Here is a 23,827-nt window from a genome sequence, read left to right as displayed (position 1 = left end):
ATTTATGTAATTGTATCTATATACACATCTGCTTATATCTCTCTCTCTCTCCAATGAATATATAATCTGTTCCAATGTATGTACAGTCCATTCTTACTCTCTTCAATGAGTCTAAACTGATTGGGATGTTAGCTCAGGATTTCTCGTGGTGGCTGCAACTGTTGTTCTTGTACCTGTCTCATGGAATTAAAGAATCGTTAAGGTTGGAAAAGAGCTCTAAGATCATCAAGTCCAACCATAAACACAACACCACCGTGTTTACTAAACCGTGTCCCAGACTGCCGCATCTACATGATTTTCTAAATCCCTCCAGGGATGGGGACTCCACCCCTTCCCTGAGCAGCCTCTGCCAGTGCTTCGCTACTCTTTCAGGAAGGAAATGTTTTCCAACTTGAGGCCATTTCCTCTCATCCTAACACATGTTACATGGGAGAAGAGACCAACATCCACCTCACCACAACCTCCTTTCAGAGAGCTACAGAGAGCGATGAGGTCTCCCCTCAGCCTCCTCTGCTCCAGGCTAAACAACACCAGCTCTTTCAGCCACTCCTCATAACCCCTGGGCTCCAGCCCCTTCCCCAGCTCTGTTCCCCTTCTCTGGACACACTCCAGCCCCTCAATGTCCTTCGTGTAGAGAGGGACCCAAAACTGAACCCAGGATTCAAGTTGCAACAGCCCAGCGTTATGTTTATTTCCAAGAGCAGTAATTGGGTTGCTCATTGATACTCGGTATTTGCTCTTTGGTTCAGATTCTGGAATTGCTTATAAAGCTGAGGATTGCTTACAGAAAGGCTGTTTCACTCCATGTCTCCATGGGGAACTGTAATTATGAAAGGCGTTTTGCTAAAGCTAATGAAATCTTTTGCTCAGGTACCTTATAGCAGCCTTTCAATACTTAAATGATGTCTACAGCAAAGCTGGGAAGGGGCTTTTGATCAGGCAGTGCAGGGATAGGATGAGGTGGAATGATTTTAAACCTGAAAGAGGGGAGATTGAGATGAAATCTTAGAAAGAAATGTGTGTGAAGGTGGTAAGGCACTGGCCCAGGCTTCCCGGACAAATGGCAGCTACCCCATTCCTGGAGGCATTCAAGGCTGGGTTGGATGGGGCTTGGAGCCCCTGATCCATTGGGAGGTGTTGGAAGGGGGGTGAAAGTGGATGGGCTTTGCGGTCACTTCCATCCCAAAGTATTCCATGATTCCATGATTCTGTGATCCATGTTAAGCTGGCATCTCAGATGAGATGAATGGATGTTGTCCAGTGCCTTAACAAGACCAGACAGCGCGTGTTCATACCAAGGGCTTTAAGAGGTAAATGCCCTTATTAAGTAGAAAAATCTCATTTTTTCAGATATGGGAAGCAAAGGAAATAACATGCTTACAGCTTGACTAAAATTATACAGTGAGTTGACATTACAACTTGGAATAGAATTCCAGTGTTCTGATCTTTATCCTCATGATTTAACTGCTAGGCCTTGCTTCAAGGTTAATAAAACATGTTGTTTGCGTGTGATAATTCGTGTAAGATTTCTACTTAACTACCACCATTTAAGATGATTTTATAGGATGGTTATACAGCATTTGTGTGTCTCTGTCTGGTCTTGCTAATCATAATTCTGTGTTCAGAGTTTAGGATGTAGGCAATCAAAACCCATTTTTCCCTTCTGAGGAAGCGTATTGTCAGTATATCTGAAGAATTACTCCGGAAAGATTATAGAGTGGTTCATCTTGAATGTTCTTAACAGATAAGTGCGGGACAACCAGAGGATCAGGCCCAGCCACTGTGGGTTCAGGAAGGACATGTCCTGTTTGACCAACCTGATCTCCTCCTATGACAAGGTGATCCACTTAGTGGATGAGGGAAAGGCTGTGGATGGTGTGTACCTGGACTTCTGTAACGCCTTTAACACTGTTTCCCAAGTATTCTCATGGAGAAGTTGGCTGCGGATGGCTTAGACAGGTGTACTCTTTGCTGGGTGAAAACCTGGCTGGGTTGCTGAGCCCAGAGAGTTGTGTTGAATGGAACTAAATCCAGTTGGCCATTGGTCACAAGCAGCATTCCCTAGGGATCAGCTTTGGGTCTGGTTTTGTCTAATGTCTTTATCCATGATCTGGACGAGGGGTTCAAGTGCTCACGCAGTCAGTTTGCAGATGACGCTAAGCTGGGCTCTGCAGAAGGAGCTGGACAGGCTGGATAAGGCCAACGGGATGGGATTCAACAAGGCTCAATGTTGGGTCCTGCACTTGAGACAGGACAACTCCATGTAGCGCTCCACGCTTGGGGAAGAGTGACTGGAAAGCTGTAGGGTGGAAAAGGACCTGTGGGTACTGGTTGGCAGCAACTGAACATGAGCCTGGGGCTTGCAAGACAACATAGGAACCAAAGAGGTTGGCAGCATTTGTGATTTTGCATGAAGTTTATTTAGTAATGATTGTAAAAAGGAGCGAGTATAGGGGATAGCAGAAATGTTTTATGGGAAAATATTATGTTATTCCAATTCTGTTCGTATGGCTGGAGCTGGTGCTGATGATCATACAATCACAGAATGATGTGGGTTGGAAGGGACCTAAAAACCCATCCAGTCCCACCCTCTGCCACGGGCAGGGACACCTCCCACTGGACCAGGCTGCTCACCCAACCAACCCCATCCAACCTGGCCTTGAACCCCTCCAGGGATGGGGCAGCCACCACTGCTCTGGGCAACCTGGGACAGGGCCTCCCCACCTCAGTGTGAAGAACTTCTTCCTAATGTCTAATCTAAATCTTTCTCCTTCCAATTTAAAGCCATTCCCCCTTATCCTATCACTCCAGGCCTTGGTATAAAGTCCCTTCCTCCCTGGATTTCTTGTAGGCTCCCTTCAGGTACTAGAAGGTCACTATGAGCTCTTTCTAGAGCCTTCTCTTCTCCATGGTGATCAACCCAAACTCTCTCAGCCTGTCCTTATAGCACAGCTGCTCCAGCCCTTGGATCATCTTCATAGCCTCCTTTGGATCCATTTCAACAGTTCCATCTCCTTCTTCTCTTGGGGATTCCAGCACTGGACACAGGACTTCAGGTGGGGTCTCCCCAAAGCGAAGCAGAGGGGCAGAGTCCCCTCCGTCGCCCTGCTGGCCATGCGGCTTTGGATGCAGCCTGGGATACAGATAAGCCAATGTAGCACTTTCTGAAGTGAAATCCAGTTTTCAATTGCTCATAATTTTCTTTCAAAGTTCGGTTGTTTGTGATAAAACTTTTCATGCTGAGTATCTTCCTTACACTGATTTTTTTTTATGTGTTTGTGGCACTGCTTTAATTGAAAACAGTTCTTCAGTTTCTGAGAATGAGGTTAGGGAAAAATGTTATTTAACCAGTGCTGAATTCTTACATCTGTTTTATTGAGGAGTTGTAGAGCCTTCATGCCTTGGAACGGGCTCATGAGATTTTGGGCTTAGGGGAGTGAAGCTGTGGACAAGGATATGCCATTTGCAATCCCTCTTAAAGTTTACTGTATCTGGCAAAGTTACAACGTCCTGAAACTCACTCTTTGCATACATTGAGCAAAAAGCTGTTGAAAAACTGGCAGTGGAATTGTCTGAACATGGAGTTTTCGGAGAAGTGTGTTCCACAAATTGTCATCACTGAATCATAGAGTGGTTTGAGTTGGAAAGGACCTTAAAGCCCATACAGTTCCAACCCCCTGCCGTGGGCAGGGACACCTTCCACTGGATCAGGGCACTTGTGCGGGTGAGATTTGAGATGCAGCACCTCTCATCAAGTCTGTGAGCTGAATCCAGGATGCTGGGAGGACTTTCCCTGTGGTTGCTTCATCCACTTGCTGGTAGACCAGGTTTCAAGCAGTGGAATTAACACTTGGGGGCTTTCTTGTTGCCGCAGGTAGTATAGAAGACTTTGTCTCAGTGCATTACAAAATGTTGTGGCTTCAAGCAAACATTAGGACAGGCTGGAGTGGATTAAGAACCAAGATGCACGTTGCTTGTGTATATTGGGAAGAGGTGCTCGGGTCCAAGGAGTGTGAGCGAGTCTATTCAGAAATACGGGTGGCGGCCAGAGCACTCCCAAACTGTGCAGCACTGACTTTTCCAACTGTACTTATATTTGGAGTTTTAATTAGTTGCTTTTAAATACTCTTCTACCAGAAGGCTCTGGTAGAGAAGCTGGTTGGAACAGCTGCAGGTACCAATGCTCTGGTGTTCCATAAGTTTGGAGGAGGGAAGCTTAGTCCTAGCAGGGAAGCAGCATAATTATGATGACTTTGCTGTGCCAGCTATTCCTTTTTAGTTTTGTTTGGGATGGGAGACAGGAGATTGGGATCTTTATCTGGGATGTGCGGCAGGCTGGGGGAAGGAGCCAGCAGGCATTTATTCAGTCGAAGAAAGGGCATGAAGAGGCACTGGGGAAGATGCTGAGGTTTTAGCTGTCCAGATATGATGGGATGGAGGGAATAATGAAAGTGAGGACCAGGAGGAAAGATACAGCCTCGCAGAGCCAGGTCCGGCAGGTCTGTTATCCGTCCGGTTTGGATTCTGAAAAACAAAATGTGTTTGGCTGTTTTCTTAGTTGTTAAAAGAAAACATAGGCATTAGTTAAACAATATGGTACTTGTTGCCTTTCCTCATTTTAAAGTCTGAAGCATTTTAGGGATACTGTATGAAATGACAAGACTAGGGAGCAAAGTGGCTGCCTGGGCTGTTTCCTTGACAAGGTGCTGCATTCATCTTTTCACATACTGGGAGGAGCGAGCGGGATTGTTGCTCTTCCTTTTATAAAACAGTTTGCCTTTGATTTTTTAATCTCTGGAAAAAAGTTCAAGATATTTACTTGAGGATGAGGAAGCCCTGGCCCATGTTGCCCAGAGCAGTGGTGGCTGCCCCATCCCTGGAGGGGTTCCAGGCCAGGTTGGATGGGGCTTGGAGCCCCTGATCCAGTGGGAGGTGTCCCTGCCCATGGCAGGGGTGGAACTGGATGGGCTTTGAGGTCTTTTCCAACCCAAATCATTCTGTGATTCTATGATTCAGGCAGTGAATTCACCCCTTACCTCATCCTGTTCTGTCACAGTTCCTTAGGTCTTGCCTGGTTAAACATGGCTAGAGAGATCCTGAGTTTTGCCTTGGTAAAGCTGACCCTTGTAATTTCCTGAATACTGAACTTGAACATAAGCCTGGATTTGATCCCTCGAGTGATGGCAAGAATGAGGCATGAAGTCCTCCCAGGAACAAGATGTCTTGTCGTGGAACTTGCCATGGAAGCTGAGCTGCATGTGTTCCACAAGTAAGAGAACTGAGAGATGAAAAAATACTTCTCTATTGCCTCTCTGCATTTTATTTTTTATAACCTTAGGCAGAGGGAGACTTTCCCAGGAGCCACTTGCCCATGTTTTTCATGTTCTCGTCTCTCACTTAGGAAATGGGTTCATTTTGAACTGGGTGCCTGCAGTCACAACAAGTCAACAGGAGCAGTGTGTTAAACTTGCCAAGTGATACGAAATACTAACTTCTCTGGAAAACTCAGTTGTTGGATGCCTTGATCTGTATGGCAACATTACAGATCACGTCTGTTAATCATAGAATCATAGAATCACCGGGTTGGAAGGGATCCACTGGGTCATTGAGTCAAACCATTCCTAACACTCCCTTAAGCCATGTCCCCAACCACTTCGTCCACGCATCCCTTAAACACCTCCAGGGAAGGTGACGCCACCCCCTCCCTGGGCAGCCTCTGCCAGTGCCCAATGACCCTTTCTGTGAAGAATTTTTTCCTGATGTCCAGCCTGAACCTCCCCTGGCGGAGCTTGAGGCCATTCCCCCTTGTCCTGTCCCCTGTCACTTGGGAGAAGAGCCCAGCTCCCTCCTCTCCACAACCTCCTTTCAGGTAGTTATAGAGCAATAAGGTCTCCCCTCAGCCTCCTCTTCTCCAGGCTGAACAACCCCAGCTCTCTCAGCCGCTCCTCGTCAGACGTTCTCCAGCCCCTCACCAGCTTCATTGCTCTTCTCTGGACACACTCCAGAGCCTCAACATCCTTCTTGTGGTGAGAGCCCGGAACTGAACACAGTATTCGAGGTGCGGTCTCACCAGTGCTGAGTACAGAGGGAGAATCACCTCCCTGGACCTGCTGGTCACACCGTTTCTGATCCAAGCCAAGATGCCATTGGCCTTCTTGGCCACCTGGGCACACTGCTGGCTCATGTTCAGTCGGCTGTCAACCATTACCCCCAGGTCCTTCTCCTCCGTGCAGCTCTCCAGCCACTCTTCCCCCAGTCTGTAGCACTGCATAGGGTTGTTGTGCCCCAAGTGCAGGACCCGGCATTTGGCCTTGTTGAACCTCATGCCATTGGTCTCAGCCCAGCGGTCCAGCCTGTTCAGATCCCTTCAGATCCCTGAATTTCTTCTTCCCATTCTATGTAGGGACAAAGTTCTTCTGAGGGTACTGCTCAGAAGAAGATATTTAAAGACTCATACCCTGATAGCACTATTTAAAATAATAATAGAACCTAACGGTGGTAAAAAGGAAAATCATAGAATCACAGCATGGTTTGCATTGGAAGGGACCTTTAAAGGTCATGCAGTTCAACCCCCCTGCAATGAGCAAATCTGAACACTCTGACCTGTGATGGGATCAGCAAAGCATAGAAAAAATGGATCACCATGAGCCAGCATTGGCATCATCTGCGTAAACAAGAGAAGGGAACTGGGGGGCAGTGTAGAGAACCATGATGTTTGCAGGTCCCTGAAATGGTAAACATCTGCGTTGCTTGTGTATCCTGTGATTCAGGATTGGAATCGATGAACATTGAAGGAGAAAAGTGAGGAAGTGTTATGGACTTTTATTAAGACTTGTTGCAGTAAGTGAACATAGCATTTTTTCAAGTGAGGTCTTAATGTTGTGTTTGATGTGCAGCAGGGCCTGTTTGCATGGAATTCCAGTGAATCGTGCATAGGAGAAGGACTTGTACTTAGAGAAAAAATGTGCTTAATGTATGTGTTACAATATATGTGTATTTATAGGTGCTGGATACTTAATGATTCTGACTTATTTACATATTATAGTTGATATATTTTATAGTTTATTTAAATAAATGTTATGGTTATATAAAAAATTTATATGTACATATATAAACACTTAATTTTTTCTATCTACGCTAAAAAAATTTAAGTAATATTTGACGTTTTTGATGTGGAGAGGAATTTATGCCAGCAGCCCCATTCTCTTAAGTGAGCTTTAAAAAGTTTCTCATCTGCAAGGGAGGTTGATCAAGGTGTGTGTAAATATGCGATAGCAAACACTTGCCTTTCTCTGAGTGCACAATAAGCCAAAAATAATTTGGGGACAAGGTTGTCAGGATAAATGCAGAGAATGTTCTGTGGTGTGTGCTAGGAGCTATTTAAAAATTTTTGGCTGCAACTGTCCAGTAAACAGCAGCCACACTTCCAGTGGTGTCTGGTGTTCAGCAGCTCCGGTTGTTCTTACGGTTAATAGTTTCTGTTCTACCAAGATCAAGGGCAAGGTCCTACGCCTGGGTCGGGGCAATCCTCGGTTTCAACATAGGCTGGAGGGCAATCTGATTGAGAGCAGCCCTGAGGAGAAGGACTTGGGGTGCTGGGGATGACAAGCTTGACATGAGCCAACACCGTGCACTCACAGCCCAGAAACCAACCGTGTCCTGAGCTGCATCCAAAGCAGTGTGGCCAGCAGGGAGGGAGGGGATTCTGCCCCTCTGTTCTGCTCTGGGGAGACCCCACCTGGAGTCCTGTGCCCTGTCCTGGAATCCTCAACAGAAGAAGGATATGGAACTGTTGAAACAAGTTCAGAGGAGGCCACAGAGATGATGCAAGAGCTGGAGCACCTCTGCTGAGAGAGTTGGTGTCATTCAGCCTGGAGAAGAGAAGGCTGCAGGGAAACCTTAGAGCAGCTTCCAGTGCTGAAAGGGGCTCCAGAAAAGCTGGGGAGGGGCTTTTTTCAAGGACTTGGAGTGATAGGACAAGGGGGAATGGCTTTAAATTGGAAGGGGGCAGATTTAGATCATACATGGGGAAGAAATTCTTCATGCTGAGGCTGTTGAGTCACTGGCTCAGGTTGCCCAGAGCAGTTGTGGCTGCCCTGTCCCTGGGGGTGTTCAAGGCCAGGTTGGATGCAGCTCTGAGCAACCTGATCATGTGAATATGATTTAGTAGTGGACAGATATGGTTGGACTCAATGATCTGAGACGTCTTTTCCAACCTAGGAATTCTATTATTCAGATCCAGTAGGATGTCCCTGCCCACTGCAGGAGGGTTGGAACTAGATGGTCTTTAAGGTCCCTTCCAAGCCAAACCATTCTATGATCCTATGATCATTGCACGAAGATCTGAAACCTCTTCTGCAGTGCATGAAAGGGATGTATTTTCACATGGAAATGTCTGTATGAGGTGTATGGAGAACGCTCAACCCTTGAAGGACTTCTCACTTTCATTCTCTGGAGTTGTATTAAATTTAGAATACTGGGTTACCGTTAAGCCATTTCCAAACTTATAACATTGATTGTTTCTGGTGTGCTGTTTCTCTTCCCCATGTTTACATGGCTGTATAGGCATTATTGTTCAGGCTAGTGTGGGTGCAATCCTTGCGGATTTTTACCGTAAGAAGTCCTGTATTATTCTGACTCCTGTCCATGTTAAAATATTGAAGGTGTTTAAAGCTAGACCGGTATAATAAATTCTCCTTGATGGATTGCACTATACAATCTTCTGAGGAGCAGCTGAGGGACCTGGAGCTGTTTAGCCTGGAGAAGAGGAGGCTGAGGGAAGACCTCATCGCTCTCTGCAGCTCCCTTGAAAGGAGGTTGTGGTGAGGTGGGTATTGGTCTCTTCTCCCAAGTGACAGACAGTAGGGCAAGAGGAAACGGCCTCAAGTTGTGTCAGGGCAGGTTCAGATTAGACATCAGGAAAAATTTCTTCACCGAAAGGGTTCTCAGGCAGTGGCAGAGGCTGCCCAGGGAGGCAGTGGGGTTTTTATCCCTGGAGGGCTTCAAAAATGTTGTAGAGGTGCCACTTCGGGACATGGTTCAGTAGGCACAGTGGTGTTAGGCTGATGGTTGGACTGGATGATCTTCAAGGTCTTTTCCAACCTTAACAATTCTTTGATTCTATGAAAATAAGAGGTTATGGAAATATTTATGTGTGAGGACCCTGAGGAAGAGTTGAACAGTGGAGCAGTCTGCCGAGAGGGGTTGTGCCATATCCATCCCTGGAAGCTTCCAAGACTCAGCTGGATGAAGCTGTCATCAGCCTGGTGTAAGGCCACAGATGCCCCTGCTTGGAGCAGGAGATCAGACCAAAGGCCTGCTGAGGACCCTTCCAACTGAGTCATCCTGTGATCTTATGCTCTGAAAAATTAATTCTTCCTTCCTTAGATTCTAAAACTTCTGTGTCTTTCCCCTCCTCTTCATCTGGTTTCTTTGATCCTCTTTGGTCCTGTTTTTTGTTCAGTGTCTCAATCATTCTGTTGTCAAAATCAATGCCACAAAAGTTGCTCTCACTTTGCCAGGATAGTTTTTGAATATGATTCCATCTTTGCTTCTGTCTGAGATTTTTTCTGATTGTGTTGACAAAATATATTACTGAAAACGCTGCTGTCAGTGGGATTTTTCACATTCACTGTGCTCCCTCCCACTCCGACCACAACAGCAATAAGTACCAGGACAGTGCCCTGGACAAAAGCCAGAGGAGTTTTCTATTAAAAAGAAACCAAAAAAATTCCCTAGACAAAAACCACCAAACAACCCCAAACCACCACAGCCACCCCACCAAAAAAAACCAAAAACACAAACCAAAAAAACCCAGAAAACTCAATACCCAATAACTCCTTTGTATTATCTCACTGTGTGAGTTTGTTGTTGGCTTTTTACTGTTCCAAGGCTGACAGCTGATTGAGTCAGACAGTTTTAGTAAAAATGAATCCAACACTGGGTGGATTTGCAGTTTTTCCCACATTTCTCATAAGTTTCCTCTCTCTCTCTTTCTCTGTCTTCTTTTCTAGGTTGCACTTTGTTTCTCAGGTTTCAAATATTTGTGGTACTGAGGTGTTGTGTTCTTATAGTGCCATAAAACCTTCATTTTTTTCTTTTTTTTTTTTTGATATTGTGGTCACATTTGCAGCTTCAGTTATACTGGACAATCTTCAACTGCACTGCAGAAATATTGTTATATCTCAGAAATCCTATCACTTTTGTCTAGAGGGTTTGAAATAGTTTTTTCGAGCAAGGGGCCAGGAATGGAGCTGATAAAACTACGTGAAGATTCCCTTCCTTGTCTAACATGTTCCCTTTCTATAAGTTTTTATAATATATTGAATTAATGATTTATTTCTAGCTTTGTTTGGCAGCTTTATAGCCCTTTGATTCAGGAAAGCGGAATATACTTATGTACTTTGCTTTACTTAGATCTTCAAGGTATCTGCTATGAGATCTGTTTATCACTCAGTTCCATGTTATACACATTCTAAAGGTCTTCAGAGGTCTCCAAAGCTTCAGCAGCTGTATACAAATAAGAGAAATAGCATCATGGAATGGTTTGGGTTGGAAGGGACCTCAAAGCCCATCCAGTTCCACCCCATGCCATGGGCAGGGACACCTCCCACTGGATCAGGGGCTCCAAGCCCCATCCAACCTGGCCTGGAACACCTCCAGGGATGGGGCAGCCACCACTGCTCTGGGCAACCTGGGCCAGGGCCACACCACCCTCAGTGTGAAGAAATTCTTCCTAATGTCTTATTGAAGTCTTCCAGCTTAAAGCCATTAAATATACCTGATCTGGATATCATAAGTGTGTTACTTCACTGAGAAAGGTTTTGGCTTGGTTTACAAATATTTCCATAGATTTTCATGTGAAATAATTTTTTTCCCAGTGTTTTATGCATTCCCGGTACAGCTCTGGTGTCAAAAGCTTTGATGGGAATGAAAGTGTCCAAAGTGTCCAACTGAGCTTCACACTGTTTGGAGAAGGCGGTCTTCTCCTTATTCTGATGTTCAAACCAAAAATAAACAGGTAGGCAGTATAATGGCATAGGTGGGGCTCCTGCCTTGAAAAAAAAGACCATATCATCTTAGATGTCACAGTATAGAACTCCTGAGATCTAGAGCTGGAATAGAGCTAGAGGATAAATAGTTTAAAATTAAATATACACTATTTTTGCAGTGAATTGAGGAATATGCTTGTTTGTTACATTAAATCCATGCAGTTCAATATTTGTAGTCTTTTTCAGTGCAGTGATGTTGGAGAGGTCAGGCGGTGTTGGAGCTGGCATTAATCACAGGAAGCCAAGTGGAAAGGACTTTTAAAGAAAGGAAAGAAAAACTTTGCATTTGGCTTGGCTGAGCAACAGAGGAGACGTGGTTGTGCCTTTTATTTAGAGGATGTAAACACTGAACCGGGAAAGAAACATTTTATGGTATTACATACAGGCAGATGAGGCATCTGGGGTTGTTTAGCCTGGAGAAAAGGAGGCTGAGGGGGGACCTTATCACTGTCTACAGCTGCCTGGAAGGAGGTGTTGGTCTCTTCTCCCAAGTGATAGGTGATAAGACAACAGGGAATGGCCTCAAGCTGCATCAGGAGAAGTTTAGATTGGGCATTAGGAAAAACTTCTTCACTGAAGAGTTTCTTGGGCACTTACAGAAGCTGCCCAGGAAGGTGGTGGAGTCCCCATCCCTGAAGGGGTTGAAAAGATGGGCAGATGAGGTGCTCAGGTTTGGTTCCGTAGTGGACAGGGACAGATGGAGTTGATGATCTCAAAGTCTTTTTCCAACCAAATGATTCTATGATTCGATGGTTCTGTGATAGAATCACTTATAGGAATAAGTAGATGAAGTTGAACAAAGTAAGTCTTAGGCTGAATGTTAGGGAAAAACATCTCAATGCTGAGGTTTATTAGATTACCGAACACTTCCCAAAGGATGTGGTTCAAGCTCCATTACTAGTCCCTTAAAATTAGGCTGGATAGAATAACAAAATATGCTGAAGGAACGTCGTTGCGTTGGTAGGGGATGAACACACAGTTACCTAATAGGTCTTTGCATTTCACTTGCTTCCATGATTCATTTGCTGAAAAACTGCTTCCAGAATGTGTGAGTGACATCACGGCCCCAGCCTCCTCGGACACGTTTGTGCTTCTCGGTGCTGCGGCTTTCAGAGAGTTTGTTTGGAGATTTGCTGGGCTCTCTTTTTTTTTTCAGTGGCTCCAACAGCTCAGCCATTCCCTGCAGCTTTCCCATGCTGCAGCGGGAGCAATGGGAACGGGCAAAAATCAGGTGCCTGGGGTGCGTCTTAAAAACACAGATAAACACACGAACTGAGCTGTTGCTGTAGAGATCGTGATCAGCAGTGAGGCAAGCAGCAGAATTCGTGTTGTAGAGCTTGGCCTTGCAGAAATGACTACCTTCTGCTTTTCTTGGCAAGCAGGATGAAATACTTGTCCCTTTTAGATTAATGTTATTAGGTGTGAAATGCCTCAGACAAATAAGTCCTACTCAGTCATGTATTTCAATGAGCCATTCTTAGTGGTTCTGTTGTGCTCAGAAGAAAACAACTTGTTTTTAAAACATGTCTTTTACAACTTTTTGTTTTAAACATTTTAAAAAGTCATCTCTTAATCTTTCTGTAGCATTGTGCCCTCTTTACTGTAGTATTTAGGAATTAAATGCTGGAAATAAAATGCAATAATAACTGTAAAGCACATCAAATAATAATTCACCATGTAAATTGTTGAGACGTATGTGAGTTTGACCTTGTTCAGGGGTTTGTATCACCGATTGAGTGGTAGCTTAATAAGCTTTGCCTCTGAAGAGAAGGGACTTGGGGTGCTGGAGATGAGAAGCTCGACATGAGCCGACAACGTACACTCACAGCCCAGAAACCAACCGTGTCCTGGGCTGCATCCAAAGCCGCATGGCCAGCAGGGAGGGAGGGGATTCTGTCCCTCTGTTCTGCTCTGGGGAGACCCCACCTGGAGTCCTGTGTCCAGTGCTGGAATCCTCAGCACAGGAGGGACATGTGAGTGCAAGTAACGTAAATAGAATCGTAGAATTATGGAATAGTTTGGGTTGGAAGGGACCTCAAAGCCCACGCAATCCCAGCCCGGGTCATGGGCAGGGACACGTCCCACTGGATCAGGTTGCTCCAAGCCTTGTCCAGCCTGGCCTTGAACACCTCCAGGGTTGGGGCAGACACAGCTTCCCTGGGCAACCTTCACCAGTGTCTCACCACCCTCATCTTGAAGAATTCCTTCCTAATATCTAATCTAAATCTTCCGTCTTCCAATTTAAAGCCATTCCCTCACATCCTATCACTCCAGGCCCTTGTAAAAACCCCTCCCCAGCTTTCCTGGAGCCCCTTTCAGCACTGGAAGCTGCTCTAAGGCCTCTGCAGAGCCTTCTCTTCTTCAGGCTGAACAACCCCAACTCTCTCAGCCTGTCCTCAGAGCAGAGGTACTCCAGCCCTTGAATTGTGTTTATGGCCTCCTCTGGACCCATTCCTACAATTCCATCTCCTTCTTCTGTTGAGGATTCCAGCACTGGACACAGGACTCCATGTGGGGTCTCCCCAGAGCGGAGCAGAGGGGCAGAATCCCCTCCCTCCCTGCTGGCCACGCAGCTTTGGATGCAGCCCAGGACACGGTTGGTTTCTGGGCTGTGAGTGCACATTGTCGGCTCATGTCGAGCTCCTCATCCCCAGCACCCCAAGTCCTTCTCCTCAGGGCTGCTCCAAATCACCTCATCCCCCATCCTGTATTGAAACCGAGGATTGCTCTGACCCAGGTGCAGGACCTTGCCCTTGGCCTTGTTGAACCTCATGAGGTTCTCACAGCCCCTCCTCTCCAGCCTGTCCAGGTCCCTCTGGATGCCATCCTGTCCTTCTGATGTGACAGTCTTTTATAGTCTTTTTGGCAAGTATAGCTCGTGCTCCTCACATTTAGCAGTTTAAGTTGCTCCATCAAAGGCCTGAGAAGTTAAGGACATGCTTATAACCATGTATATAATGGTTTTGACTTGAGACATTAAGTGGATTGCATCTCAATACAGCCTTGCCGGACCAGCCTCTCCCATCTATGATTCCATGGACAGCTTTTTCCTCTCCCATTCATTATCACATAACATTCTCATGGCAACTTGAGAAATTGCTTACATGGAAGAGTAATCATAGGAAAGTATTTATGTATTTTTAGCTTTCTTCTAACACAATGTAGCAGCTGGAAACAAGGACGGGAGCCAGCACAACATGAACTGCCAGCTCTCTGTGGGCCACCAGAAAGTGTTCATCAGACCACAATGTGAGAACCATGGAATTGACTTCAGAAATGTGACACGCATAATAAGCATTAAATAAAAAAACCCCAGCCCTTGAGTTCCCAAAGCTGCTGCTTGACTGTCAAAATAATGAAATAGTAACCGTAGTGTTTTTGAATGATGTGGTGTTCACTGCTCTTGGTGGAGGAAGTACGTGATGGTATCAATTAGATGCAATGGAAATCACTTTTGCTTTACTTCTTCGTAATCTGTATTTACTGCTGCCTTAGAAGTTGTTGTGGCATTGAACAGTGTTCTGTAGTCTAGAAGTTTCATAAACAGGGAAGCGGGATGTGGAGCTGGGGATTGGTTTGGACCAAGGTGATCACAAGCGGTGTTCCCCAGGGCTCAGTGTTGTTTAATGTCTTTATCCATCATCTGGATGAGGGAATCGACTGCTCCCTCAGTCAGTTTGAAGATGACACCAAGTTATGCGGGAGTGTTGATCTACTGGAGGACTAGAATGCTCTGCAGAGGGACCTGGACAGGCTGGATCCATGGGCTGAGACCAATGGGATGGGGTTCAACAAAGCCAAGTGCTGGGCACTGCACTTAAGACACAACAGCCCTGTGCAGCTCCAGGCTTGGGGAAGAGTGGCTGGAAAGCTGCCTGGAGGAGAAGGACCTGGGGGTGTTGGTTGACAGTGGCTGAACATGAGCAGTGGCCCAGGTGGCCAAGGAGGCAAATAGCATCCTGGCTTGGATCAGCCATGGTGTGATCAGCAGAAGTAGGGAAGGGATCGTTTCCCTGTACTCAGCACTGGTGAGGCTGCATTTTGAATCCTGGCTTCCACTTTGCGCTCCTCACTCAAAGAAGGACATTGAATAGCTGGAGCACATCTGGAGAAGGGAACAGAGCTGGGGAAAGGCCTGGAGCACAGGGGTTATGAGTAGTGGCTAAGACACCTGAGGTTGTTTTACCTGGAGATGAGTAGGCTGAAGGGAGACCTCATTGCTCTCTGCGGCTCCCAGAAAGGAGGTTGCGGTTAGCTGGGTGTTGGTCTTGTCTCCCAAGTAACAAGGGATCGGACAAGGGGAAATGGCCTGAGATTGTGCCAGGGGAGGATTATATTGGATATTAGCAAAAATGTCTTTTCTGAAAGAGTGGTGAAGCACTGGCAGAGGCTGCCCAGAGCAGTGCTGGAGTCTCCATCCCTGGAAGGGTTCAAAAACCTCGTAGAGGTGGCACTTTGGGACATGGTTTAGTAAGTATGGTGCTTTTGGGCTGACGGTTGGACTGGATGATCTTAGAGGTCTTTTCCAACCTTAATGATTCTGTGATTCTATGAGATTACTGAAAAATAGGTTACCTCCTTTCTGTTGAATATCGTATTTAGCACATCACCTTCTCCAGTCTTGTCTAGTTGCCTTCTTCCCATTTTTTTGCAACGAAGGAGCAGAATTGTCATTTTAGAACTGCTAAAATGACAGGAATAGATCAAGAAGATCTTCTGAAGTTCATGTCTACCAAAACTCTTACTTCTTCCTGTTGCCTCTTGACAGCAGCCCTTTGTCTGCACTTCAGCCTGGTGCACCCTGCAAAATAGCTTCAAAGGCAATTAAGCTCTCTGGCAGGATGGTAATGAGGTATGGTAGGACTCGGGTTGTGAGTGGGGGGAATGAGGAAGGGATCCACTCCATGACCAAAGTCCAATGGTGAGAGAAATGTCTGCAGTCAAAAAGGCTGTTCCAGCATTAATTGGAGTTTAATGTTTAAGCTTAATAAAGGATAGACTGTTCAAAGGAAAACTTGATGAAGTTCAATTATTAATATGATTGAATTTTGTAACTGCTATTAAATAAACATTTTTTTAAAGTTCTCCTTTTTCCAGGAAGATGCTTTGAAATAAGTAACAGCTCTTTCCAAGAGAGAGCTCACAGAGTTAACCTCCAAAGCCTTTATGCTGAATGTTGGAAAGCGAGAAAGACAGTTTTGGTCGATGAATTAGAAGTAGTCTAGTGAGTATCACAGGAAAGCTTACAAATCGATTAAACCTCACAGTTTATTCATGTAACCGTCAGGTCAAGGGAGAAGATTCTGCCCTCTTGTAGTGATGTCTCTGCTCTTGTGAGTTACTCACTTGGAGTCCTGCGTTCAGTTCTGGAGTCCTCAGCACAGGAAGGACATGGACCTAATGGAGCGAGTAAACAGGAGGCCACAGAGATGATTTGAGGGCTGGAGCACCCTCAATGGGTCCAGAGGAGGCCATGGAAATGATGCGAAGGCTGAAGCACCTCTGCTCTGAGGACAGGCTGAGAGAGTTGGGGTTGTTCAGCCTGGAGAAGTGAAGGCTCCGGGAAGACCTTAAAGTAGTTTCCAGTGCTGAAAGGGGCTCCAGGAAAGCAGGGAGGGGCTCTTGGTTAAGGAGTGCAGGGGTGAGACGAGGAGAAACAGTTTTCATCTGAAAGAGGGGAGCTTGAGATGAGATATTAGGCAGAATATTTTGCTGTGAGGGTGGGGAGACCCTGGCCCAGGTTGTCCAGGGAAGTTGTGGCTGCCTCATCCCTGGAGGGGTTCCAGGCCAGGCTGGACGGGGCTTGGAGCAACTTGATCCAGTGGGAGGTGTCCCTGCCCATGGCAGGGGGTGGCACTGGATGGGCTTTAAGGTCCCTTTCATCCCGAACCATTCTGTGATTCTATGATTCTGTTATTGTAGGAGCAGTGACTACTTGTCTCTCTGTCCTCCCAAAAGCTCTTTATCTTTTTAGCACTTCAATTTGCCATTAATGATCAGAACCAGTATTTTCCCTAGAAATGTGTCTTTACATGTTGGAAGCACCAATCAGTGCTTAGCACCTAATTTGACATTGCATTTTGGAACTGAAAGGAATATTAGGAACCCATTAGCATGGGTTTCCTTTTCTGGAGGAACAGACTTGCCAACAAGACACCGAACTTCAGGAGGTTGTTTGGATCATATATCAATTGTGCAGATTTCTCTTGGACGTAATTACCTCATTCTCCTTGGTGGAAGACTCAACTTCCAGTATTTTTGACCATATCCCGCTTTTCCTAACTGTTGAGGAAAGGTGTGGTAATGGCAGATGCCATCAGTGGGAGGGTAGGGTGGTGGAAAATTAAAAATGCTGGTTTAACTGAGAGCTACGGTAAAATTTAAGAGAGGAAATGGGTCAGATTACACTAGTGATGATAAATATGTGATCATTTCAGGGTTTTAAGAAATAATTGCCTTACATGTACCTATCTGAGTAACTCGTGCGGCTCTAGAAGCCAACTCCTTGGTCAGCATTTTTGTTCAGCTTCTTTCTGATTTAAGGACGGTGGATCAAAAACACGGTGATAAAGGATTATTAATGTAACATGAAATTTTTGCTAAGGAGGCTGTAATTATAGTGCTTTTTTATTATAAGAGCTCCTTCAAGCTGATTAACATGAATGGCGTTAGTTTCCTTGCCCTCAACATGGCAGTTAATTGCCTTAGAGTTGTGCTGATGAAGGGAGCATCGGTTTATTACAAAACGTGACTCTGTAATTATATTTGGAGAAAAATACTCTTTGGCTGGCTTGAAATTTTATAGGGCTAAGACTACTTCGAATTCTTTTAATTATCTGTACTGTACTTAATTTTTGCATGCAAATGACTTCTGTGTTTTTGTCCGCATACCTTGAATCTCACAAACCAGGAGCCTTAAAACTGAACTTTCTTAATGTTTCTGTCTTCTTTAATAAAGTGTGTTGTAATTCATTTTTAATTTAGGACTTACTAAAAAAAAAGAAATAAGATATGAGGTCTTTTTAAATTGAGATTATTTCCTGCTGTTACACTGTATGATTCAAGACTTTGACCTTTTAAACAGTTTGATGAAATGCTCAGTATCTGGCATAAAGTTTCAAGGTACGCTCAAAATAATTAAGTGTTCATCAGGCACTTGGGGTTGAATATCACAGAATCATGGAATGCCTTGGGTTGGAAGGGACCTTTACAGGTCATCCAGTCCAACATCCCTGCAGGAGTAGGGACATCTTCAACTGGATCAGGTTGCTCAGAGCCCCATCCAACCTGACCTGGAATATTTCCAGAGATGGGGCATCCACCACCTCCATGGAGAAGAGAAAGCTCAGAGGAGATCTTATAGTGACCTTCCAGTACCTGAACGGGGCCTACAGGAAAGCTGGGGAGGGGCTATACGTAAAGGCTTGTGATGAGAGGATGAGGGGGAAGGGGTACAAACTGGAGAGGGGCAGATTTAGACTGGACATTAGGAAGAATTTCTTCACCATGAAAGTGGTGAGGCTCTGGCCCAGGTTGCCCAGGGAAGTTGTGGCTGCCCCATCCCTGGAGGTGTTCAAGGCCAGGTTGAATGGGCCTTGGGCAGCCTGAGCCAGTGGGATGTCCCTGCCCATGGCAGGGGGGTTGGAACCAGATGATCTTTAAGGTCCCTTCCAACCCAAACTATTCTATGATTCTATAGATTATCTTTGTAGCCTCCTCTGGACCCGTTCCAACAGCTGCACATCCTTCTTACTTTGAGGATTTCAGAACTGGACACAGGACTCCAGATGAGGTTTCACAAGAGAGGAGTAGATGGGCAGAATCCCCTCCCTCGCCCTGTTGGCCACTCTGCTTTTGATGCCGCCCAGGACACGGTTGGCCTTCTGGGCTGCGAGCGCACACTGCCGGTTCATGTCGAGCTTCTTATTGACCAGAACCCCAGGTCCTTCTCTGCAGGGCTGCTCTCAATCACATCATCCCCCATCGTGTACTGAAAATGGGGATTGCCCCAACCCAGGTGCAGGACCTTGCAGTTGGCCTTGTTGAACCTCATGAAGTCCTCACAGCTCCATTTCTCCAGCCTGTCCAGTTCCCTCTGTATGACATCCCATCCTTCTGGTGTGGCAACTGCACCACTCAGCTTGGTGTCATCCCCAAACTTTCTGAGGGTGCACTCAATCTCACTGTCAATATCATTGATAAAGATATTAAAGAGCACTGATCACAGCACGGACCCCTGAGGAACACCACTCATCATGGATCTCAATCTGGACTTTGAGCCATTGACCACTACTCTTTGAATACGACCATCCAACCAGTTTCTCATCCACCTTACTGTCCACCCATTGAATCCATATCTCTCCAATGGGGGACCATGTCAAACGCTTAATCTTTCCCCTCACTTCTTCCTCACTGATGCTGATTCTGCAGCATCTCAAGTTCATTGTTGGGGATTTGGATCTTTTCCGCCCAGTTTAATACGGGTGGTGGCAAGGAAATAGGGGTTTCTGGACTTGCTGGAAGTGGCTGAGGGGAGTCCCCTAGTACTTCCCTGCTGCTCCTTCTCCCTTCCATTCTCTTTAATCAGTGTTTGGGTACGTAGCCAACTGGCTTAATTCACCGACACTGCTGTAATTAGGAACAGGAATTTCAGAGGTAGTAGTTTAGTATTGAAGTTAATTTTTTAAAATGCTGTGTTGGAGTTAATTTTTTTTAATGCTGTAAGGATTAAATATGAAAACCAGCCTGCATTTCAAGCTCAAACATCAAAGTTCAAACAGTATGATAATGAGAGTATTAATGAGCAGCCTTCAGGTGCTTTGTACTGGCTTTATACTTTATGCCTGAATACCGGAGCTGTGAGTGCACCATACATACACACATGTAGATAAAGAGGAGGGTATGATAATGTGTGTTCTTAGAATCGTAGAATCACAGAATGGTTTGAGTTGGAAGGGACCTTCAAGTCCATCCATTTCCAACCCCCTGCAATGGGCAGGGACACCTCCCACTTAATCAGAGTCTCCAAGCCCCATCCAACCTGGCCTTGAACACCTCCAGGAATGGGGCAGCCACCACATCCCTGGGAAACCTGGGCCAGGACCATATAGTGAGGAATTTCTTCCTCCTGTCTAGTCTAAATCTTCCCCCTTCCCATTTAAAGGCAGTCCCCGTTCCAGTAAGCGAGCTCTTACTGCAGTTCATGAGCAAAGAACTGAGAGCTGGTGTGGAATGGTGATCTATTTATATTTTTGTACCTAATCAGTCTTTATGGCTCTAAAATAAAAGAAGATCTGGTGCTTTTCTTACGTCTATGTACTTCTAACTTTACTTTTTAACAGGTTTTTGACTTCCAGGTACTGTAAGAAATTTGTACTTCCATACCTTCACATCTTATTTGCAATATCTTAAAAAGAAATTTCAGAGCAGTAAAAGTACTTCCAACCAGAGTGCTTTTTCAACTTGTTTTGTCTTCTGTAGGGATACAAAAATATGACAGTTTAGTAACACCATCGTTTAAATTTAAATTTCTGTTTATACTGGGCTTTTCTTCTAAGAAGTTTATTAATTGCTATTATGTTGCCTATGCGCAAAGATGAGCAGTGATGATGATCTCTACAAGACTCTCAATCAAAAGGTTCTCGTTCAAGCAGCAGTATGTTTTGGTGCTCTGTTTTGCTTAAATATGCTGAGTTTATAAAATTAGAGTGTGTGAGAATAATGCTGCACCTCGAATCCTGTATTCAGTTTTCGTCCCCTTGCTACAAGAAAGACGTTGAGGTGCTGGAGTGCATCCAGAGGAGGGGAATGGAGCTAGTGATGGGGCTGGAGAACAAGTGTTGTGAGGAGCAACTGAGGGAACTGGGGCTGTTTAGCCTGGAGAAAAGGAGGCTGAGGGAAAACCTCATCTACAACTCTTTGAGAGGAGGTTGTGATTGTCTCTTTGCCCAAGTGACTGGTGATAAGATGAGAGGGAATGGCCTCAAGCTGCACCAGGGCAGGTTCAGATTGGACATCAGGAAAAACTTCTTCACGGAGAGGGTTCTTGGGCAGTGGCAGAGGCTGCCCAGGGAGGAGGTGGAGTCCCCATCATTGGAGGGGTTTAAAAGATGGGCAGATGAGGAGTTCACAGATGTGATTTTGTAGTGGACATGTACGGTTGGAGTTGATGATCTCAAAGGTCTTTTCTAACCTAGGAATTCTATGATTCTGTGATGGACTAAGTTGATTTTATTATAAAGGCAACATAGAAGCTCCTTTTCCTCTCAATACGTTAGCATTATCATGGAATGTTTAAGGGATGGGTGGATGAAGTGCTTAGGGACATGGTTTAAGGGAGTGTTAGGAATGGTTGGACTCGATGATCCAGTGGGTCCTTTCCAACCTCGTGTTTCATAGAATCACAGAATCATCCAGGCTGGAAAAGACCTCAAACATCATCCAGTTCAACCATGAGCCCAATCCCACTGTGGCTGCTAAACCAAGTCCCAAAGTGCTACAGCCACACACTTTTTGAACCCTTAGGGAAGGAGACTCCACCTCTGTCCTGGGAAGCCTCTGCCAGTGCTTGGCCAGAATCAAGATTGCTACATGAGTTCTTCAGTTGGTGTCTGCTCTGATTTTAAGGTTCACTCCTTCACACATGTGATTGTGTTTTCTCTCCTAATTTCCTTTTCTTATATTCCTATGACCTATTTTTCTTGAATTTCCCGTAATCTGTTAATTCCCCCCTCTCCATGCCCACTGATGTGCTACTCCTGAAGTTTTCGTCTTGAGAAATCAAGTAGCCAGGCAAACGCTACATTTTCCTGTAAATGAGCTTTGTTTGTTAGAATGTGAACACCCCTAATGTTTTACACTTTTTCTCTTCCTAGCTGGCCTGTGGACGGTCCTCACGCTGGGTGGGGTGGGGAGTAAACCCACGCCACAGCTGGAGCAGTGCTCGCCACTCGCTAACCAGAGCCTGCTGCTTCTGCTTGTCTTGGCTAATCTGACTGATGCTCCAGATACACCAAATCCCTACAGGCAAGCTATTATGTCCTTCAAGAACACACAAGGTTTGTATCTGTTCTTTCTTCTAAGTGTGAACTGATGAAAATGAAGTGTTAAGTTGCTGCCACTGCTTATAGATTGTCTTTACAGAGTTTGTTTTCCCTCCAGCCAGCCTGTGGAAAAGCATTAATAGTACATTTTCTTCTGGGAGTTTTGAGGTGGAACTTAATGGAAGGGCAGAGGGAGAGGATTCTCTTTCCTTCAGACGTGAGAAATTATAAGAAATCTTCATAATTTCATAACATGCAAATAAAACTGACCTATAAGTTAGTCTGTATTCCAAGAGTTTGCAAGATTCCTCTAGAACTTCATAGCTGTGGGGAAATAGCTCCATAGCTCTTGATTCACTAACTGTATTCTTGTATTTCAGATGTGAGGAGAAACTGGTTAATGTAAACACTTTCATAGAATCATGGGACCTTAAAGATCATCTAATTCCAGCCGCTCCCCGCTATGGGCAGGGACATCCCACTGGATCAGGTTGCTCAAGGCCCATCCCGCCTGGCCTTGAACACCTCCACAAGACTTGTATATACAGAAGTTTTGGAGTTGTTTCAATGCTTACCTGTTTTTTTGAGAAGGCTGGTTTCAGCCTGCCTGTTAGGTGCGATGCTGTGTTGACTCAGTGCCCATCTGCAGAGGGTCTTGCTTGGGACGCAGTGATGCCCTAACACAGCCTGGACTAGCCAGATGATAGCTGGGCTTGGAGGCAGTGTGGTTTTTCACATACTTTATCCATACACTTAAATCTCTGTTTGGCTCTGTGCAGGTTGACAGCACGCACTGAACCACTCAGTGCAGCTCAGCTGCTGTGTGATAACCTGTGAGGCACATCAGTACCTCTGAGTCATTCAGTTTATTTGGGGGGAGGTTTTATATTCCTTTACTCATTAATTTTTTTTTTTTTAGCAGGTTGAGCTCTAATTTCAGTCAGCTTTACCTAGGAATTTTTTAGAGGTTATTAGCATGTAGGATTGATATTGTAGAATCATTGAATGACAGAAGGGTTTGGGTTGGGAGAGACCTTCAAGTCCATCCATTTCCAACCCCTGCCATGGGCAGGGACACCTCCCACTGGATCAGAGGCTCCAAGCCCCATCCAACCTGGCCTGGAACCCCTCCAGGGATGGGGCAGCCACCACTGCTCTGGGCAGCCTGGGCCAGGGCCTCCCCACCCTCAGCGGAAAACATTTCTGCCTAAGATCTCATCTCAATCTCCCCTCTTGCAGCTTCAAAGTGTCCCTCATCATCCTGTCCTTAAGAGCTCCTCCCCAGCATTCCTGTAGCCCCCTTAAATCCATGCTGAAGCAGGGTGGTTTTTAACAACTCAGTCCCTAATTGCAGTCAGTATTAGAAGGGACATAGAGACAGAAACAGCAGCTCAGAAAAAACCAGGCATTGGTCTCTCTGCTGCCTTGTGGTATATCATTTGTGAAGAGGCAGAGTTTCCCTTGCCAGCGGACTTTCTCTCTCCTCTGTGCATGCGGCAGTGCTTCCCGACTCCTGCAGAAAGAAGCGTTTGCTCCAGTGCCTCCTGCTGAGTTCAGATGAATGGCTGGAGCTGTCACCCTCACCCAGGCCAAGAGAAGCAGCAACTCCCCAGCACGCTGTCTCTACCGAGCCCCGAGAAACCCAGGGGGAGCCAGGACTCCTGTGGGGCTCCTGCAGGTTTTCCAAGCACTTTTTCCTTCCAAAGAGGGTGGAGATGTTGCTCGAGATAAGTG

General features: G+C 45.6%; 1 protein-coding gene across 3 annotated transcripts in view; it reads left to right on the top strand.

Annotated features, from left to right (window-relative positions):
- The window catches only part of DYM (dymeclin), a 263,448-nt gene that overhangs the window by 83,470 nt on the left and 156,151 nt on the right, over positions 1-23,827 (top strand). For all 3 annotated transcript variants that reach the window (XM_009565789.2, XM_054054066.1, XM_054054067.1), the window contains exon 9: positions 21,926-22,108. In XM_009565789.2, the coding sequence (XP_009564084.1) occupies positions 21,926-22,108 (183 nt within the window). The remainder of the gene's footprint in view (positions 1-21,925; positions 22,109-23,827) is intronic.

This window comes from Cuculus canorus, chromosome Z (assembly GCF_017976375.1).
Source record: "Cuculus canorus isolate bCucCan1 chromosome Z, bCucCan1.pri, whole genome shotgun sequence".
NCBI lineage: Eukaryota > Metazoa > Chordata > Aves > Cuculiformes > Cuculidae > Cuculus > Cuculus canorus.
This window is presented reverse-complemented; position numbering and strand designations above follow the sequence as displayed.